Source organism: Sebastes fasciatus, chromosome 24 (genome assembly GCF_043250625.1).
Source record: "Sebastes fasciatus isolate fSebFas1 chromosome 24, fSebFas1.pri, whole genome shotgun sequence".
NCBI lineage: Eukaryota > Metazoa > Chordata > Actinopteri > Perciformes > Sebastidae > Sebastes > Sebastes fasciatus.
This window is the reverse complement of record NC_133818.1, coordinates 17064118-17086454: the sequence shown is the minus strand read 5'-3', so window position 1 is coordinate 17086454 and position 22337 is coordinate 17064118. Positions and strand designations below refer to the sequence as shown.

Sequence of the window (22337 nt, the reverse complement as noted above, 5' to 3'; positions counted from 1 at the left end):
CGGTGGGGCTACTGAATTTATAGTAAATACATGAATACGTGCGGCGTTTGAAAGTGATTTCAAGTACTATATCTCTACTATGAACACATCTGCTGATTAAAAAACAGCTCACATCCCGACAAACACAACAGAGGCTGCAAGAAACGCCATCAAAAAGTGACATCTTTAGTGAGGGAGGTTTGGTTGTGGGATTTTGGTGGGGGATACTTTTGTTAAAGCTGGGCATTGGGTCCTCTGGCTGCCGGCCTGCTAACAACGCTAACAACACAGCCAAGATTGGGGAGCACCAGGGGAGCAACTGTAGCAAAATCTCAAATGAAAGCACTCATTTTCATTAGTTTCTGGCTCTTCTTGACGAGGGCGTTTGATGATTAAATAATGCATTCTTATCATGCTGCGGCAAATCGGGGCCGCTGTTGGACCGGATCAACTGGAGAAAAGAAGAAACCGTCGAATAAGGCAGATCAGAGTGAATTTTATACGTCAAACATCTGGAAATGTATTTTCTTTGGCTACTGTAATGCCCACATGGTACGTTTGTGTCGCCTTTGAAACGCAACAATTAATAATTCCTGTATGCTTCTCATAAAGCCAACATGAAAACAATTTTTTTGATTTCGGATGTTCCTCTGGCAGTCTGTCACCCCTGCTGTATGTTCAGCTCTTTGGCAGCACAGCTGGTTGTGAGGACTTAAGCCCCGTTTCCAACAAGAAGTTCCTGGTGATTTTAGTCCCAGGATTTCTTTTTAAGGAACTAAAAGGTTACTTCAGCCCATTGTTGTCTGTGTTTCCATAGCGGAAAGTTCCTGTACCCTCTGACTAGGGCATTATTTGGGGGGGGTAAAAAGTCCCCAAAAAATGTCCCCGGAACTTAATTTAGTTTCCACGGCAGAAAGTTCCTGTACTTTAAGAAAGTACTACCCCCTCGACCAGGGCCTTAATTTAGACCCTGGTCCCTGTGGTGGAAACGCAATGAGTTCATCAAAAGGTTCCTAGTTCTGGGGGTCGAAAAGGGGCTTTAGACACCATGATGCAGGTTGCACTTGGCGTGGCTCGAACAGACAGACACTGATGCTAACGGGTAATGTGAATTCCCAGTTGCACCAAAAGAGTCAAAAGACTCCATGTCTGACAAGTTTGTTTTTTACACAAATGTCTCGCTTTGTTCGTATAGTTTTAACACTATCATAAACCTGTGATAACTAATTTGGGTCAAAGTCAAAGGTAATCAGGATGTGGATTTGCCCTCAAATGCTGAGGGAAATACTGTACTCACTTTTTTGCAAGAGTTGCACACACACACACACACTCCTTCAGAAGTTCCATTTTGGGACACAAAGCAAACAGAAATGCTACAAGCCTCTTTGATAATGCTCCAAGAACCAGCAGCTGCGTGCACCTCATGTTGGGCCGGGGCGATATCAGAGTGTGAATGCAGATGCGTGTTTGCAATATGTAAGCTTCTAAGTGACACCAAAGCACAGCGGGAGCGACTTGTTCTTCTTTCTGCCGACGTTAATTATAAGCACAAGGCCGTCTACGACAGGCCATAAAGGCTGACAAGAATCCCCGCTTTTCACAGAGATAAATTAGGTGGCCCGGGGTATGAACCACACTACGTCGCAGGGGTCTCTGTTTACACTAAATCTTTACATTTACATACATTTTTTTCATTTCAGCAAGCACATTTTATCATAGCTGAAATCCAGGATCATAGAGTGAGCTTAGAAGTGGATGTTTTACTCAAGGACATTTTGACAGAGCTGCTGTTCACACGGGGATTATAGCGACCTTGTTACCTGGCCTGTTAAAGAAATCAGCTAGAGTGCATCATTGTGTGGGAATAATGTAAGGAAACTCATCTTCAAGGCCAAACAGATCTATGTCTTTTTACAAAATCAGGTGTGCTCCCTCCAAAGCCTTTTAGCTTCTCCAGACATCCAGCTTTGTGTTTGCTCTGGAGTTAAGATGGAGTACTGCGAAATCACACTTAATTAAATGTCAGACGTCTTGAGTCTGCCACTCCAGAATTTGAAAGTTAAGAGCTCTCTACATATCAATAACACAAACTCTCTTGTCTCCTAAAAACTTAATAAAGAGTCTCTTTACCCCTATATTGATGTGTATTTTTTACTAGCATGACAAAGAGGGGAAAATGCTCTTGCTTGCATCATAAAATGCAATGTAGCACAAAGCAGTAATTACAGTAGGGCATCTAATCGTGGATGACTGACCAAAGTAGTTACAATCCATCAATTTTAATTAATTCACTGTTACCTTAACTTCATTTTCTGCAACACAACACCCCAAAACTAAATGTTTAATGCATGAGAACTATCCTCATCTTGCATCATTTCCTCTCATGCTACTGTAATATACAGTATAAAGGGAACTAAAAAAAAAATCATCTAAAGGTTTCATTCCACAAATTAATGAATAGATAATTATCAAAAGAATAGCTTTATAACACAGACGGGTTGTCTGACTGGAGCACGTCATAGTCCTGTATATCTACCGGACATTATAGCTTATTATTATTAGTAACATTATTAGTAACATTTCGTAGTAAGATACATAGTAACATACGCAGTAACATTTCGTAGTAAGATACGTAGTAACATACGTAGTAAGATATTGAGTAACATACGTCGTAACATTTCGTGGTAACATACGTAATAACATTACGTATTAATATACGGAGCCAGATACGTAGTAACATTTCATAGTAAGATACGTAGTAACATTTCGTAGTAACATACGTAATAACATTTCGTAGTAACATACGGAGTAAGATACGTTTGAACATACGTAGTAAGATATTGAGTAACATACGTAGTAACATTTTGTAGTAACATACATAGTAACATACGCAGTAACATTTTGTAGTAACATATGTAGTAAGGCAGGGAGTAACATAAGTAGTAACATTTCGTGGTAACATACGTAATAACATTACGTATTAATATACGGAGCCAGATACGTAGTAACATTTCGTAGTAACATACGTAATAACATTTCGTAGTAACATACGGAGTAAGATACATAGCAACATACGTAGTAACATTTTGTAGTAACATACGGAGTAAGATACGTTTGAACATACGTAGTAAGATATTGAGTAACATACGTAGTAACATTTCGTAGTAAGATATGTAGTAAGATCCGTAATAATATTTTGTAGTAACATTTCGTAGCAAGATATGTAGTAATATTTCGTAGTACCATATGCAGTAACATTTGTAGTAATTGATATAATAAATCTATTTTTAGTGTCCGCTCACCCAGACCAATCAAATTACATCCCCTGCATTAGCTGGTCTGAACCAAAGATTCAACCTCCCTGGAAACACTAATGTAGGGGGCGCTATCACTGCAGAAAAACAAATATAACTGAAATTTAATTTCTGTTTTTGGTCATTACAACTCTGACCAAATACGTGCACAAGCCAAAACAAACAACACAGATACTGTATATACATGCTGATTTCTCAGCAAAAAACTTCTCAAAGTTAAAGCTTCCAGATTGTGACACTAATGGGGGCTGAAGTCTTTTCAGACAGCCTGGGAGGCAGTTGTGGTTGAGTAAATAGCTGTTTACACACTGAGCTGCTTTCTTTCTTTTACAATATTTGTTTCATACCACACATTGTTAGTGGACACAAAGTGATCCAGCTCTGTATAAGCTGACAAATGTAAAAATAAAATGATCATAAAGCAACTCAGAGTATGTATTTTTGTTCAGTGTTTGGCACTGTTGTAGAAATGTTTTTTATCTTTCTATCGCTGCAGGATACAGGAGCCTCAACTATAATCTCGCATTCTGATTCATATTTCCTGCCGTGAGTCATCAGAGTATGAAGACACTCAAAAGTCAGTGAGCCTCTCTTCTAACCACTGAAATCTGAGTAAACAGAAAACTGTTCCCTGACGTCATTGTCCCATATTATTGTATCATATTGTGTCAATTTATGGACATATTTGATTCGTTTTAGGTATATGTTTGGGCTCGATTAAAAATTTAATTTGCAGAAAAAATAAAGTGACACTTTATTCAACATTAACTTTTTGGCATATCAGCAAAGAACTATTCCAATAATTTGCAAATTTAGTTCTGTATTTAAGTCTACACTGAATTTCTGTAGGACGCTGGCCCTCAGGTGCTCGCTGGGAGGCGAGTGAAGGCGCGCAAATCTATTTCTGGATCACTGACTGACAGGATAGGACTGGATTTGCCGCTGTGACTATCACCAGCAGTGGATATGGAGAAAAATGCCGCGAGACAATGCTGAAAACAGTGGGTGCAGAGACAGTAAGACTTCCAAAGACTTCCATCCATCCATCCATCCATTATTTGTAACTCCCATTTGGGGTGGGGGGTGGGAGGTTGGGGAGATGCAGGGGGGCTGGAGCCGATCCCAGCTGACATTGGTCGCCAGACTATCACAGGGCTGACACATAGAGACAGACAACCATTCACGCTCACATTCACACCTACGGGACATTTAGAGTCAACAATGAACCTAACCTGCATGTCTTTGGACTGTGGGGGGAAACCGGAGCACCCGGAGAAAACCCACGCTAACATGGGGAGAACATGCAATCTCCCCAAGCTCCTTGCATAAAAATGTGGACAAATTCACAGCAAAAACATAGAAAGTCATGCCCACTTCAAGGTGTAGGTGATACAGGGATATTAAACAGCAGACATGGAGTCAGATATAACTGTGCGCTGCCTCTGTTAACCTGTCTAGAATCAAGATGTGCCAGTCTTTTTCATCTGCCCACTGGGCCCACAGACTTCACATCACACAGTCAAGAACTTACACTTAACGCTCGGAAACTGGAAGTGAGGTTTGACTTTTGAAGTCAATGGGGCCACTGCGAACACCTTTCAACTTTTCCTGAAGCAATTACAAAGCCCAGCGTGGCCCGACTGATGTTGGCGCATTTCGACAGATTCATAATAGAAAGACACCCCTCACATCCTAACATCATCTGTCGGTCCGCTGGCCCAGCTCTGCCTCAAAGTTAAAACAGCACTGCTGAGAGGGCACTTGGCCGCTGGCCGCTCCCTGCTAAGCTTCAGCACCACGTCGAGGTGAGAAAACGGGCGGCGAAGACCGTACATGACCCCGACGACCCAGAAACCAGCGTCTTAAAAGTTTGTCAGAGCTGCACCTATCACCTCCAGATTTCAAGCCCACACACTCCTCAGCTCACATCCCCTAAACACAAACAATCTGTGCCACTTATCTCCCTCCTAATTTAAAGTTAACTTCATGCTATTTATCACTGTGTACACTCTTATCAATATCATTGATATTGCTGCGCAGGGTTTCTTTACAACTTAGTACCAATCAGCATCCTCAGACACGCGCTATTGACATCTAGCAAACTCAGTAGGAGTGTCTGAGCTTCATATTACCTCAAGCATCGTCTCATTATACTCACTACAGCTCAGTGGTATAACTCTCCACACTAGCTAAAAAGAAATATGTAATATTTATACAACCAGGGTCTTGATTTTGCAGTTATGTCCATCATTCCTCTCACTTATGAAACCAATTTCTCTGGAGTTGCAACAGCGTTACAAACACAAGTCTTCACACAACCAGTTTTAACGAGTAATTGGACATCTGGCTACGTGTCGACTTCGTTGTTGCAATTGATTGTGCCTGAAATGTGCATAATCACTTGTAATCCCTCATTGCACTGAAAAACTGTACGCACACACCGCTATGACACATCAAAGATGATCCAGGAAGTAAGCAATGTGGCGGTGGTCCCAGAACTCGACAATTAAAGGGGCACTCCACTGACTTCACACGTTAAAGGGATAGTTTGGATTTTTTTTAAGTGGGGTTGTATGAGGTACTTATCCATAGTCAGTAGTAGATGGCGGTCGGCATGCATTTGTTTTGGAGAAACAGACAGTACAAGCTCGGAAGCAAAGCAATGTGCTGATGTGGACTTTGGTGTTATAAAGGGTTAGTTCGGATTAACCAAAGTCACACAATAACACACACTAACTAACCAATCGAGGCAGCGGTAGACCAGCAACTCCAGTGTTCTGCGAGGTAAAATTACTGATTTTGTCAATGGAGTCTGGTGTCTTTGAAGAGAGCACAGATTAACAGTGATATTGATATTTTTAGGTGTCTAAAATCTGTTTTGCTGCCGCCCCCGTCCACAGCAGTACGTTGCTTTGCTCCTGTGCTGCTACTCCAGTCTGCTTCTCCAAACTGGGGGCATGCCGACCATCATCTACTGTAGCTAATACACTGACTATGGATAGGTAGCTCATACAACCCCACTTCAAAACACCCGAATTCTCACTTTAAGTTCAGTTGACTAAGTTTACTCGATAATCCGAAATATGTCATCAGGGTTATCTCTGCATGGGCTAAGACACTACAAATGTATAACAGAGATTTACAAACTGTGGTTGTATGATTTTAAAGATGTGGGCATTTAGCTGTCAGAGGGGTCCTAACAAAAACACTATTGAGTTGCATTATGGGTAATGTAGGATGTAGCGTTTGTAGTGCCCTTGCTAGATAAAAGGTTGGATATCTCGGCCTCTGCAGCACTGATCAGGACCATTGTTGTTTACATTTGACTCTTGTTAGTCTGTTAACTTTATTTAAGTGCCATACTACATTTGTGGAATATCTCTTTAATGTTTGTATTTGATTTATTTATGTTTTTATCTTGTATAATGTGTTTCTTTTGCGCTTTGTCTCAATGCTTTTATGTAAAGTGCTTTGAATTGCCTTGTTGCTTAAAGCCATCCATCCATCCATCCAACCATTATCTGTAACCGCTTATCCTGACACATAGAGACAGACAACAATTCACGCTCACATTCAATTTAGAGTCAACAATTAACCTAACCAACATGTCTTTGGACTGTGAGGGGGAAACCGGAGCACCCGGAGAAAACCCACGCTAACACGGGGAGAACATGCAAACTCCACACAGAAGGGCTGTATAAATAGACTTAACATGGTAAACACAACGTTATTACAAAAATACTCAACCAGATGCACCGTGAACTCCATATTAAAGCATGAGTCAGCATGTATTGGCATCTCAGCAACAAAGCTGCAGGAGAAAAATCATAAACCAAATGAATGATGGACAAAAAAAACAGCCAGGTTGTAAAGGAACTATAGAGCTATACTACCTTTGCCTGTCACGACCATTTTGCACCATTCTGCTGCAATTTATGTGAAGGTCAGCACCGCGCTGCACGTCTGTGACTCTGCTTTGTGTTTGCGATGTGCTAAATTACCAACTCTAATACAGCCATAAAGGAGTTGTAGCAGCAGCCTGTAAATGCCTGTGTGAGTTGCCGCTACAGTGGCCGCTCTAACATAAAGCCGAGGCACATTGTGCATGCTGTCTAGGTAGGCAGGCAGTCACTCAGCCCTCCAGCACTGTGAGCTTAGTGACTCAGCACAAGTCAAACCCCCCTCCTCCTCTTCTTTCTCCGTACCCTCTCGCTGCATCCCAGACACTGGGCTGGCACGCTGACAATGTTAACACTAAAATGGCACCGCCTCAGGCCAATGAATCAGACGCCGTGGGTGCAATCTTGCAAAACCTCGGGTTTGCCGAGCACCCTGCATTAAATAACACCGGGACGAAATCTGAAAAATCTATTGTGCTATGAATTTCACGGGGGTTTCATAGGCTTTTAAATTGCACGCGGTCTGATGAGAGGGGGAAAAAAAGGCACGCGTTTGCTCGTCTTGGACATGCACATGTAGGGTCACGTATTTGCATGCACAATTTACATAAATACACAGATTTACAAACACAAAGCATGGTAGCACACAGAGTTGAGATTTCACACATGCACGTCATGAATGTACACATGCAAACGAGATACTCCTCACTGCACACACATGTATGGGACGCACTGATGTTAGTGAAGAAGACATAATCAAAGACATACTGTGGTTGAAAAGGTGGTTGGGCGGCTGTTGTAGGTGTACCTACAGTGAATGGTAACAATAAGTCTCCTTTTCTCGATCACAGTTAATATGTTTAAGAGGATTCTAGGCTGCAAAATGACTGAGAGCACAAAGAATGAAGACCAATTGGTGACACTTTTTAAGGAGTAAAATTAGGGCTGTCAAAGTTAACCCGACAATAACGCAAATTTGTTCTGATTTCTTTAACGCATTAAAGCAACTTTTGATTTTTAGGTTAAGCTAGAGTGAATGTGTTAGTATCATATGAAACTCGAAAACCTAATGAATCCATCGGTACCAACCATATCATGCTAGCTTTTCGCAAAGGAGGTTAAATAACGCTCCAAACTTACGCTAAATTTTGGTGAGGAAAAACTGGCATGGCTGTTTCAAAGGGGTCCCTTGACCTCTGACCTCAAGATATGTGAATGATAAGAGTATTAAATACTTGACAAATCTCCCTTTAAGGTACATTTTGAACAGATAAAAACGGCGATTAATCGCGATTAAAAATATTTTAATTGATTGACAGCCCTAATAAAAAACGCTTTTAAATTCCACCATCATATTCATGTGTCTCCTGCTTTAAAGAAATAGTCTGACATTTTGGGAAATACGCTTAGTCGCTTTCTTGCAAGAGTTAAGATGATTTATTGACAATCATGCGCAACTCAATATTTGAATCGATGACAGCCCTAGTTAAAATCCTTGACAAATTTGACTATTAATTCTCAATTTCTGAGAAATATGGAGGTATTTTTTTTTTTTTCTCTATCTAAAGCTGTTTATATAACATTTTTGGATACAAATTCTGGATGTCTTTGTATAGATTTGTACCCCTCCATTCAGGTCTTTCAGTTCATTGTTGCACAAAATTAAACAGCAAAAACAGTAGTGACCCATCAAGATACACCCACAGCAGATGCTCCCTCTGCAAGCATGAATGACCTGACAAACACTGATACATCCCAACTGTTACCATAGAAATCACAACCTCTGATTGAAGGAGTTAAAGTTTCTGAAAAAAAACCCAATATAATATAAAATCGAATACTCACAGGTAGGCGGCCTTGCCCTCTTCTATATCCTTGCCCTTGCCGCTCGTGGATGTTTTCTTGCTGCACAGCGTGCGCGTGATGCACATCAGCAGGCCACAGTGACGCAGGAAGAAGCAGCTGACGTCCACCAGCACGAGGAGCAGCAGCAGCGCCCCCAGGCCCAGGCCCACCACCGTCCCCAGCCCCATGCCGCTGAACAGGGATTCTGCTAAGGCAGTGAAACACACACGCAGACACACAGCACACAGGAAGGGGGAAAACACTGTTAGCAATTTTCATAGAAGATGCACACAGAGGTCAAGGGTTAGCTGTAGAGCTGGTGGATATTTATCGTCTCGTTCAAGGACGAGGCTGAGACGAAGCCTGACCTCCAGCTGAAGGTCAGCCTCACGTTACGCCTCCCCCTCCATCTACACATGGAGGGTGGGGGGGACTTTTCCTGTGCTTACTTTGAAAACTCTAAGGTCAATGAATTCCTCCGCAGCCAGCTGGATAGTTTCCAACACCTAGATAAGTCCTAATCCACAATGCCTGGACTCCACGCAATCCTCAGTGGAGAATCTTGATTATTAGCGTGAAATCTCCTCCAAAACAAATCAATTTCGGCCTCACGGTGCAGTCATATGGAGCAAAGTTTCAAAGACTTATATAAATGAGTAGAAGGATTGCACTGTAACTGGAGGAAAAGGCTTTACTTGGCGATTTATTTGTATTATCAGAAGCTTTGCAGCTTCTAGGGATGCACCGATCCGACTTTTTCAGTCCTGATACTGATAGCGATACCTGAGCTTTGGGTATCGGCCGATACCGAGTACCGATCGGATACCAGAGTTTAATTACTGGACAGGTCGACAGATTATCACAGGGCACAGACAGACAACCATTCACGCTCACATTCACACCGACGGGCAATTTAGAGTCAACAACTAACCTAACCTGCATGTCTTTGGACTGTGGGGGGAAACAGGAGCACCCGGAGTAAACCCACGCTAACACGGATTCAATTACTATTATTATGATTAATAAGCTGTATGTCTCACTGTGTGGAAGTGACTGGGATCATTATTTTATATGAAAGGCAACATCAGGCATAACATAAACATTGCTTTTTTTAACTTTGTAAAACTTAATGTGACACATAAATACATGGATATACATTTACTGAATTGATATATATTATTGAAATAATAAATCGTATCTAATTATCTAACTTATCTTCAAAATGATCAGGAATTACAATTCAAGTGTAAACCTTTTTAATGCAGCAGCGAATTGCTCAAAACTTAAACAGGAATTAAAATGCCAGTATCGGTGCATCCCTAGCAGTTTCCTATCTGTTTAAGAACTTTAATCTTCTGACAAAACCAAAAAAACTACAGAATAAAACATTTTTCTTCTGCATCTTTCTTCTCTATCATGAGCCAACATCTCTGGTTCCACAGGTGCACTTTTCAGCTACCACGCTGCAGCTCAAAGTAGCAAGCGTCAGCATTACCATACTGATGCTTCAGCTTTATGCCCACTGGGCGCCTCTTATTCACTCGCTCGCAGCACTAAACAGATTCACGTGGGAAGCAAAGCAAGTATTTCCAGCTAAAAAGTTGAAATACGTTCTCTCAGAGCGGTCAGATTGGGCTCTCTGCTCAGTCGGGAACAAGCAGCGGGGCCTGCTTTCAATTGAGAGTAATGAGAAAATGAAGGCGGGTGCAGCAAAGAGAGGCTCCCGGTGGGCACGGCTGAATGGAGTTGTGCCCTTAAGTGATCCTGGGGTTGAGCAAACTGAACATCCACTGTAGGATCACTGTTGACAGCTGGAGGTCAGACCTTGCCAGGAGTAATCAGCGACGGAGGAGTGAGTGTGAATGAACTTTCCCACTTAAGAAGGCTCTTATATGGGTGTTGAGTTCAGTAGCTTGTGAGTTAAAAGGGAGGATCAGACATTAATATGAAGGTGTAACCAAGCAGAGACGGCTGGGTGGTGAAGTCTGGCACCTCCAAGTTAAAAATAAAAAAGACCCTAATATGAGACTAAACAGTGAGCAGTTTTTCCACATTCCCACATCCATACTGTATAGAAGTTGAATCCGAGATAACTGTTTTCACTGCCTGCCACTGAGGCAAGCAAGTATTTTTTTTTATGTGCCACTCAGATATTGTATCTGGCACCTTTGAAATCTATGCGCTAAATTAAGGAATAACATTTTAGAACTGATGTCATTCAGTGTTTGATATATTTTACATAAAAAACATCATATGCATGGTAAATTACAGTGTTTGAATTACACCGTAGCTTCCAGGGGAGCCTATTTTTTGAGGGTGGGAGGGTACTGTACACAGTACTGTACTGTACTTAGAGCTAGTGTTAGGACGTTAAACAGGTCATAATTCCCTCTCTAATATCTATTGTATATCACTGTGAAAACTTCTCCTACAAACAACTAGATTTATTCAAGTTTCTCTCCAAAAACTAAATTTTTACGAGATTATATTTGAACACATTATGATAAAGTTATAATTCACCTTCAACCAGTACTCATTTTTACTGAGCAGAGCGAGAATGCACCATATTGTTAATCAATGGAACCTCCGTTAACATTCGTATCTCCGTTATTTAACCAAGCAGGACGGTCTTGCCCAACGACTTCTAACATCTAACATTACTAACTATCCTCCTGATGACACAGATTTGTTGTTCACAGTGTAGTATTATCAGGTTTAGTAGTAGCAGTGCCATGCTTTTGAGCGTTTTTTCTTTCTCTCCGCCATGGCTCCGGTCCCAAACAAACTGAAACGTGATACGCGTGCGTATGCCATTGCGTCATTATGAGTGCGTAACTGTTGGAAAGCATCAATACAGAGGAATCGATAGTCACTGAGGCGTGAGATGTCGAGAAATCAGGCAACTAAACCAGTTCTCTATTCCCATCCCCAGCGTTTTCCCTGCTTGCCAAAGTGCCAAGATATTTTATGATGCCTTCAAATAAAACTTGTGAACTTGTGTTTACAACATGGGAAGTGACACTGCTGCTAGGCAATGACAATATTAACGTTACTGTCGGCGTCTAGAAGCCACAGAGGCACAAATGCAAAGGCATAATGACAGAGGAGAAAGATGAGGCTGTTGGGGATATCAACATTTTCCTCAGACATACTTTATAAAATTACGAAGAAAAACAATATACAACAAAAATTACAACTTATACAACTTAACTTATTACGCACCAAAAAATGAACTTCCATGGCCTCCGCCATTTCTGACAACATCAACAAACCCGTCACAACTCGTGAACTCTGAGCTTTTGCAAACGCGGTAAACACGACCCCATTTGAAGGCACCATTTGCCCCTTGTTTGGATCAAGCTCCAATAATGTGGGGTCCTCCATTTCCCATAATGCATTAGACTGTTACTGCCTAGGAAATGTCCATGTGTTTCCCCAGAGTTTATTAATGAAGGTTTTGTGTTAAAAGAAATTACAAGTGTTTCCACAGGCGGATCATGTGTAAAATCAGTGGAGTGCCCCTTTAAGATTATAGTCTACCAACATGCAAATCAGTCCATTAGTATTTGGACAATGAGACAAGTATTTAGGCATTCTCTACCATTTTGGCGGTCTAATCCAGCACATTGGACTTTGAAACCATCTTCAAATGAAAGCTCACAGACACAGTTTCATTTCAAATCCAGTGTGCTGGAGTTTTGAGCCAAAACAACAAATTCCAAAGACTCCACACAATGAAAGTTGTCACCGCGTGTCACAACCCAAATGAGTCTCGAGTCGGCGACTTTGTTCTCGACTTGGAGCTGAGACTGCAGACAGCGCAGACTGGCAGCGAGTCAAAGCACAGAGAGACGAACGCAACGCCAGAAAGCAGAGAGAGGACCTTGTGGCAAAAAAGGAAGTCTAATTAAAACACTTTGCGTTTTCGTGAATCCGGGGATATGGGGATTTGGAACTTGCAGGCTGGATCAATATTTTCCCACCGCCACGGGCTAGTTTTGTATCTCACCTTCTGAAAGTTTATCTGAGTTAATTTTGGCTGCTTGAAGAAGCCACAGATTCAGAAGCGGTAAACAACACCTCGGCTCTCCAGCTCCCCTGAAGCATTCACATACTCCAGAAGACAAAGAGAATAATAATCCAATCATTAAACCACACAACCCTCGTTTTCGTCATTAGACTACATTGCCCTTAAGCTTTCACATCGGTGTTTATTGTCTTTTTTATACATTTATGACACTACAAATAATGGAGCACTTACAATAATCATCTTCAGAATTATTGTATTATGAACAAAAACAACTAACATACATAATGTTTTTAATATAAACATATTAACACGTTAGATTTACTCCTAAATTAAAAACTTGAAGTATTTAGGAGTGCCCGGGTAAAGATTTTTATTAAAGTGTCATTTATTTCTTGGATGGCAGCAAAAAACTCTTCAGCCTGAAATCCATAAACATCAGGCTTTCATCCGATAAGGAGTATTACTCTGAAGTGCTTAGCAGCAGCTTGACAGTTTGAGGTTGGATTGATACGTTACACGCTTGTTAGCCGTGTTATTACACTCCTTTTAAAAAAGAACAGTCAAATACACTTCAAAAGTTTACATCACATAACAGCTATTATTGTCAGTATAGTGGAATATGCGTTACAGGCATGGACTCGCATTTTTCATTGAGCCATGACGTTTAACCCACGGTGGTCTGGGGCTGATGGGAAATGGTGTTCATTAAAGAAAATGTAGTGATATTTAACAGTTTTTTACTGCGGCTCCAAAGTAAGCATCTAATTTGCCCCCTCTTTCACTCTATTTTTTTTTTATTTAGCTATTCAAAGGTATATAATATGCCTCCCAATCATCACTTAAGATCCACTAAAAGTGCGTGGTGGTGTCTTTTTCTGCAGATACCCTAGCAATAACGCAGGGTGTGCAGCCCATTCAGGTCGTCAAATACCACTGCTTTACACGGCTTTGTTGAATACTCGATTCTGATTGGTCAATCACGGCGTTCTACTGTCTTATAGCAGACCACTGCTATGTATAACAGACCTTTGTTATGGACACAGTTCTGATGTCGGACTCTGGCGGACCGTTTTTGTGTCGAATTATTGATTTCTAAAGCCGTGTAATAAACGGGATAATGTACAGCGAGCGGGTAATTGTTGTGAAATAAACCCAGAGAGGGAGATGCGGCACCTTCCCGCAGGGTTGTGCGGTGTTGCGGGTGTGTTTATTTGTGATTTACAACGTAGCCGCCGTGAAACAATCAGAAAATAACATTTATTTCTCTGAGTCACTGCTTTGTTCTCACTAACGCCGCTCCCTCACTTCAATCACTCTATAGCTCGCTCAAACTTCGCTGCTCTCTCTCTCTCCCTCGCTCACTCACTGAGCCGAGGAGGAGCGTCCAACAGCAGCCGACAAATGTATATATATAAATAGAAATATAAACAAACTGTGTCACTTCCTCAGTTGGACTAATGCTGCGTTCAAGACAACTCGGAACACAAAAATTGCCAACCTCCTAATAGAAAAAGTACAATGGAACCTACCCCGACTTCATGAAGAAACAGTTGTCTGACGTCACACAACAATGGAAGCGCACATTGTAAACCATCAACTTAAAGGCAACGTAAAGTACATTTGTCTGTACTTCACCATGTTATTAGGGAGCTGGTTACGTTAAACAATCTCTGAAAATTATCTTATTTGGGAAAACGTTAATAACGGCACCCCAAAAATGTGGTGGCTGCACTGCTAAGAGTTCAACTGTGTGTACACTTGCCAAAGAAACATCAGTTTGTCACGGTCAGCCATGGTTTTTGTTTACGTTTGGCACCTGGAATGCTTCGAGGTCGGAAGTTGGAAAATTCAAGTTGTCTGGAAAGCAGCATTATACCTTCAGGTGGGAATTCAGCAGCTGCTCTAGGAGCGTCGGACTGAATATTTTGCACGCACAAAGTACAGAAAATTCTTCACCTTCTTGTGAAGAATCAGGCAAGAACAGTATTTCTTTACATACAAATGAGCTTCTGTTTCTGAAGTAGAAGAATCCAAAGTTGCCTGTCGGGGGCCCCGATGCCTTTATGACTTTGTGAATGGGTGTGTAGAGATTGTAAAAGGAAAGGAATTTAAAGTATTACAAGAAAATGCTCCAATATTGTCTCGACTCCCTTCGGTATTGAGATTTTTTTTGTTACATTATTCTGTGAGCCAGAAAAAAAAAAGAAGCTTTCCTTCATGAAGCAGCTCAGATCTCTGCACAAGGACTTAAGGCATGACAAGCGGCTTAACTTTTAAATTTAATAAACAGGGATGAAACACAGCCAAACAAGTATGTGTGGCCACAAGTCAAACTGTTTTCAAGTCAGCAGCCAAGGTGCCTTCCAACATCTGGCACAAAAACATTAAGATGAGAGGAAACAAGAGAAATTATAAGAGAGGAACATGCATAATAAAAGGTAAAGAATATATATTTTTTTGGTATTTCCAGTATTTACTGATATGCCACAAATATTCAAGTGGTCACCAACAGCTGCAGTTGATTTATAATGTCAGGGTAAAGGGATGTAATGAGGTTGTTTCTGTGTGAGGGCATCTCATCTTGTACTGAATGATCACCTGCACTCAGACTGATATACAAGAGGTAACAGTGGCTGTGAAAACCATCCTCCAGTAATAACCCACAGATAGATCAGAGTGATAAACTGCTTGCAGGAGTTTAAGGGCTAAAGCTTCACATTAGATGTAAATACCATTGTCCTGGTCAACAGAGGGCATTTCCTTCTTTTGTCAAGAGTAAAATTATTTATTTCTTCAAAGGCAGGTTTTATTCTGAATTCAAAGCATAGAATGTATATAAGAAGTGGACGTAGTCACCGTGACGTCACCCATTGGTTTGTGGACTACCGTTTTGAAGCCTTGGATTCGGCATTTTGGCCGTCGGCATCTTGGTTTTTGGCCGTTGCCATCTTGGCATTTGGCCGTCGCCACCTTGTTATTTGGCAATCGCCATCTTTGTATTTTGCCGTTACCATGTTTGTATTTGGCCTTCATCATGTTGGTATTTGGCTGTTGCCATCTTGGTATTTGGCAATCACCATCTTGGTTTTTGGCCATCGTTTTTTTGCAACCAGAAGCGACACGAGAGGGTGGAGCTAAGTATAACTGAACGGTGAATAAGATATTTCTAGGCAACCAAAAGGTTACAATCAACTTTCATGAAGTGAAAACACACTGTGAAAGAGTTAAAGTTCTAAGACGAAAACAAGGACAACTCCCAACCTGTCAATCACAAGGTAGCCCCGCCCTAAAGCATCCCCTGCTTTATGGTCTATTTGACTCTAAATGGGACCATCATTTACTAAATGAACATCATGCTGTATTGAAGAAGACTTGAAACTAGAAATTGAGACCATAAACTCATGTTTACAATGTTTACTGTACGTGTAAGTAGGCTCATTTTCTCATAGACTTCTATACTTTTTGCAACCAGAGGAGTCGCCCCCTGCTGGCTACTATAAAGAATGCAAGTTTAAGGCACTTCAGCATTGGCTTCACTTTTCAGACCCGGAGGTTGCCCACTGATTTAAATCTGCAAGCAAGTCAAAATTGGTATAATTCCATGTGCATAGGATATGAGGTATATTTTTAAGTTGTATTCATAATTAAAAGCCCATCTGGGGATGGCACTGCACTGCTCAGGCTATAAATTACATGCTACATGCTTGTCTCTGATTCAGCTTGGTCAAAGTCATCTTTACACCACCAGTCTTTTTTGCAGCAATTAAAAAAAGATATAAAAAATCTGAGTATGAAGTTACATTGCAGCTGTCCAGTTTGCTCAAAATATGCAATTATTTATGCATGGAGGTGCAGCCTTAGTTACTGTTACCATGTTTATTATATAATTAGTCCAATTGTTTATATTTAATTGGCATTCACAGCCCCATAACTACCGTAATTATTGGAGTCCCCCTTGCCGGAGGGGATTGTTTGACGCTACCTGCTGTTGTTTTAAAGGGAATAATTGTGAGTGCAGTTGTAACAGCAGAGTGGAGAGTCTGAAGTTGGGGTGTGCTGACTGTCTTGTCGTGTGATTAAAGATTTCTTCAAAGAGAAAGTTATTACCCACAAACCAGAGTAAATGCCACCCATCAAGAAATCAGGTTTACAGCACAATATCGCAATTCCTCCAGTACCTTGTGGCCAAAGAAGGTGCAACATTCAAGTGTTTCTCATAAAATTGCAACTCAGTGTGTAGAAGTAACTTATTCACCTATTATTTACATCCTAACTAACAAAAAGAAGGTATCTACTCTTGCTTATCACCACAGTGTTCCTCAACGCCTCTTGGGAATAACTCATTTCTTCTGTGTGACTTCTGCGGCCATTAATTCTTATTTCCCTGCTCTATTAACCCTTTTACTGACTTCTTCTGATTACTTGTTGATGTATAGGCTCATTAGCGGTTTTACTCAATTGCTAGAGATCCGACTGCGTGTGTGGCACCTGAAGCCATTCATACACATCTTACTTTGACGATACCAACTCATTAGGCCTGAGTGGTGATTGACCGTCCTTCCATTGGATCCGAGAGGAAGCAACTCGATTAATGACGACCCGACGGGCGTTCATTGATTGGGAAGGTAGCGGGCGCTAATCTGTAGGGGGATAAACATAATCATTTGTGGATGCGAGTGCTGACTTTGGAGTGTTGAAGGGAAAGTTTGTTTGAGGAGTTAAACATCATTAAATCCGGCCTGGTTTGAAGGAGAGGGACGAGTCCTTCCTTGTGTCCAAGGAGGAAGCCTTGATGCGACTCAAGTGCACTCAAGAGCAAGCGAAGAGGAAATGAAAAAACACAGGAAATTACTCTCAACTTAGACGAATATGCACATCCTTAACAATCAACCCCAAAAACTTTAAAGAAATTTGGTCCAATTTTCTTTAATTGCTGCTGTCTGAGGTCACTACTTATTTCAGGAGTAGTAAAAGTGTCTCTAGCTTGATCTTTGTAATTCATGTTTAAAGTCACAGATTTAAAAGCATGAACTGCACTTAACGAAAAAGTTTACCGCAGTGCTACATATACCTCATTTGAACTGTAAAAACACATCAAATGATCCAGCTAATCAACAGATTGTAGTGCTTCTAAAAGCACCCAAAATTGTCCTCAGCAAAACAGAATATTAGAAAGAAACTTTCTGTTCTTTCTCACCTAACTTGGTTCATTATGCAGTGAAGACAATAGCCTGCAGCACAGGGAAGACATTTAAAAAGTTCTTAAGTTATTTAGTGTTTTTTCAATTTATTTTTCATCGTTTCTCCTGACTTCATTTTGTCCTTCAGGCAGTGCTTTCGGTGAGATAATATTTAAACAGTGTAGTGTTGATTCCTAACAATGCCCTGACAAAAAGTACATGTTCAACAAGATGTCACCACTCAGTCTCCAAAGACTTTTCGCAATGTGAGCCTGCATACTAAGTCTTTTTCTAAACTACTTTCTGCACAGTTATCGACACACATCATTGTTTTGGTTGGAGGCTTAATTATGATATTAACTGAATCTTGGTTCACAAAGACTTCTATTTAGTGCACCATGGACTACTGTCATTTTGAATTTGATTTGTGTTGTTACAGTACATGAGAGACCTCATTCAGGCTGATTCACTAGCAAAACTACTCCAGCTTAAAAATCCCCAAAGTAATAGCCGTTATCCCTGAAATGTGCCTTTTTGGAGTGGATCTCCAGTGTTTTCCCATGATGTTCATTTGGGTTGGTAAGTGGTGCCACTGAGGCCAATGTAGAGTCAGATTTTAAAACAAAATGGCTGTGAGATGGTTGCTTTTTGGCAGTAAATTAACAATATTAAAACGTTTGGACAATTTGCAACGAGAATTAATCTCACAACTCAAGTAAATTAAAGTAAAACAAAGCTAAGAAAAGATAAATATTTGAAAGGATATCTTTTTTGTCACCAAGAGAAAATGTATCTTCCCATATTTAATTAAAAAAAACCCTCTATATTATATGAATTGCAATTAAAGAAAAGTAATGAGTGATTTAATCACTTTTTTCTGGTAGAAGATTAATTGGCAGCAACACTTGTTTGAGATTTTCAGTGGCCTGGTTCCTTGAGCATTATCACTAAAACAGCACAAGGTATTTTGAACACCTGCTTCAAATGTTATCAGCCGATTGAATGGGCCTGCTACACCTGCTAGTAGCCGTATGACTGATTTGCATTACAGCAATAGTTTGACATTTTGTGAAATTTGATCTTATCTTATCTTATCATTTTAATCTTTTATTTGTTTTTTTGCAGAGAGTTAGATGAGAAGATCAATACCACTCTTGGTATTGGTGGTGCCACCAGCTGGTTAGCTTACCTTAGCCGACAGCCTGGAAACAGGGGAAAACAGCTTCCCTGGCTTAGTCCAAAGCTCAATTAACACACTATACCTTGTTTGTTTAATCCGTACAAACAAAATTTCATTTTATGGGGGTTATGGGCCAGACTATTTCTTGGCCGAGACCAGTAACCTTCTGGAATCTCTGCTGGTTCCAGTCAAGAAATAGTCCAGCATTTAACCCACGGTAAAACCACAAATTGTTGTTTTGCAGCTGCTTCGAATGTTATCAGACGATTGACTGGGCGTTATCAGTGGTTATCAGCCTCATAAATACGGGTTAGAAGGGGCCTGCTACACCTACTAGTAGGTTCAGAAGGCCGTTATCATCTATTCACATGATTGATCACCGATATGAATACAAGACAAAGCTGACCAATAGTGGCCGTAGTAATTATGACGGGAGCAAAGGAGCAAGGCAGGTGCCGTTGTATAAAGAGTGACAAAGTCCGCATGGGGTGGATCAAACAAACACAGGACTTTTACCCGGGAAACCACAGTTTGTGTCCCGTGTGAAACCAACATTATGTTATTATGCCGTACTTTTGTTATGTACTTATTTCAACCCAAACCACAATCTTTTCCTAAACCTAACCAGGTAGTTTTGTTGCTAAAATCTAAAGGCAACAAACACAGGTCTTTCACTCGAAAGACCGCTGTTCGAGTCCCGCGTGAAACCAGAAATCAACGTTATTTTGTCGTACTTTTGTTATGTACTTATTTGCAACCCAAACCATGATATTTTCCTCAACCTAACCAGGTAGTTTTGTTGCCTAAATCTAAAGTTGTTGTTTGTTACAATTCACAACATTAAGTTTCACTTTCACTTTCACACCGTGGTAGGTGCAGTTTGGCTCGCCTGACCATTAGAATGATAGTGATAACCACCAATAACGCCCATTCAATCGACTGATAACATGCGAAATGGGTGATTTTGAGAGGGTTAATGACATAAATACTGAGTTATTGGGTATATTAATACTACTCAGTATTGCCACTAGTTACTAGTATATAAAGTATAAGGCCTTAACAACTGACTGAAGCTCAGGATTGTATAAAAACACAAAAATGCTGTAGGTTTCAGAACTGTGCCATCGTTCCTGCTCTCTTTCCATCTAAGCAGGAAGTCCTCAGCCTGCTTGTCGTGCTTGTAATAAAATATTTACATAGTTGACGATGATACTGTCTGGTGTTAAATACGCTCCCTCGGAAACACAATCCTCTGTTCAATGAATAAATGAGTGAGTAAACATGTAAACATCACCACTGATCCCGTATCACATTGTTAAAGTACTGTTGCCTTTACTCTGGTAAGTTATATCATCTGTATTGACTATAGAGTGCTTTACATAAATCAAACAAATGTAGGATTAAAATGATGTCAAATCAGTCCATATCTTCAGCTTCAATCTGAGAATATTTTCAGTTACACTTGAGCATCAGGTGCCGTTGTTTGTGGTGTGCCAGTTTCAGAGCACCAGTGGTACTTCAACTGATTATATTCAACAAAGCAAATGCTGTTTCATCTGGAATAACACTGATTCATAAAGAGCAAAGACTTCAAAGACTGTTTACTGGACTCAGCAAACATAATTTAGCTGATGCTTTATTGTATTTTTAACCTCAAAATATATTTGCCTTTCTGAATCTGCGAATATTTGATCTGAATGCACCTGAGTGCCTCAGGTTGCAGATAATTCATTCAGCAGAAGCTACTGGGAAATCCATCAAATTATTCAGTATCATAATAATAAAATCAAAAGGTTTAACCTCTGATAGCCTGCTAGTGGATGAGCAGCCTCTTTATACAGTAAATGATTGAACAACAGAGGTGACTGTCATGCATATTTTTACACTGCTTTAAAAATAATGACTTTCATTCTAAAAAAATTACGAGGGAATTGTAATGGACAGCGATAAAAGAACTCATTTCCCATTTTGATTTGCTGGCATCACTTCCAGGAAAAGTTTCACTGGAGCTCACGGGAGAGGAGAGGCCCTTTCAGAATATTCCTTCAAGTGCTTTGATGAGATTATTGCAGCGCTCCTCAAACAAAATCTATGATGCCGGTTTAAATCACTGCGCTTGACTGGAAGGAGAGGAAGGAGCCAAGAAATATACAGCAGCCACAACAAAGCTAAACACAAGCAATGCCATACTGTATCAGAGTCTCCGTTGTGCATTAGTGTTACCTTTTCTCTTATTATGAATGTTGGTATTGTCAGTGGTCGACTCCAACTGCGTTCTTTTCAGGGTTTTTCAAATGAAATGCCCAATCAGCTGTTAGCAAAAAGCAGTGATGTCGGTTGCCAAAGTAAGCTAATCAATAAGGATGTGAGTAATGTGAACAGTCAATGTTAGCTGTGTTAAGTTAGAAAATAACTGAAAGGGTTAGGTAGGATTTTTGAAGTGGCGTTGTATGTATACTCCAGTGCTCTTTGAGGTAAAATTACTGTTTTTGTGACTGGAGAAAAGAGGCTTTGAAAAGAGCGATATACCTGCTTCTGTTCCCCGTCAGATAGGGCTGTGTGACAGTGAGGTTAAACCAAAACCAAGATGGTGATGGCCAAAAAATCAAGATGGCAACAGTCAAAAACCAAGATGGCGACCACCCAAAACCAAGATGGTGACGATCAAACACCAAGATGGCGACGACCAAAAACCAAGATGGCGACGACCAAAACCAAGATGGTGACGGCCAAAAACCAAGATGGCGACGGTCAAAAGCCAAGATGACAACGACCAAAGACCAAGATGGTGTCGACCAAAAACCAAGATGGTGACGACCCGATACCACGATGGTGAAGACCAAAAACCAAGATGGCAACGGTCAAAAATCAAGATGGCGTGAGCCAAAAACCAAGATAGCGACTTCAAAA

At 40.7% G+C, this 22337-nt stretch overlaps 1 protein-coding gene across 4 annotated transcripts in view; it reads right to left on the bottom strand.

Annotated features, from left to right (window-relative positions):
* Positions 1-22337, bottom strand: part of ncam2 (neural cell adhesion molecule 2) — a 349407-nt gene that overhangs the window by 7760 nt on the left and 319310 nt on the right. For 2 of the 4 annotated variants that reach the window (XM_074627435.1, XM_074627434.1), the window contains exon 16: positions 9038-9245. In XM_074627435.1, coding sequence (XP_074483536.1) covers positions 9038-9245 — 208 coding nt within the window. Of the gene's footprint in view, positions 1-7960; positions 8001-9037; positions 9246-22337 lie in introns of all 4 variants that reach the window. The other 2 variants (XM_074627437.1, XM_074627436.1) reach the window with 2 other exon arrangements.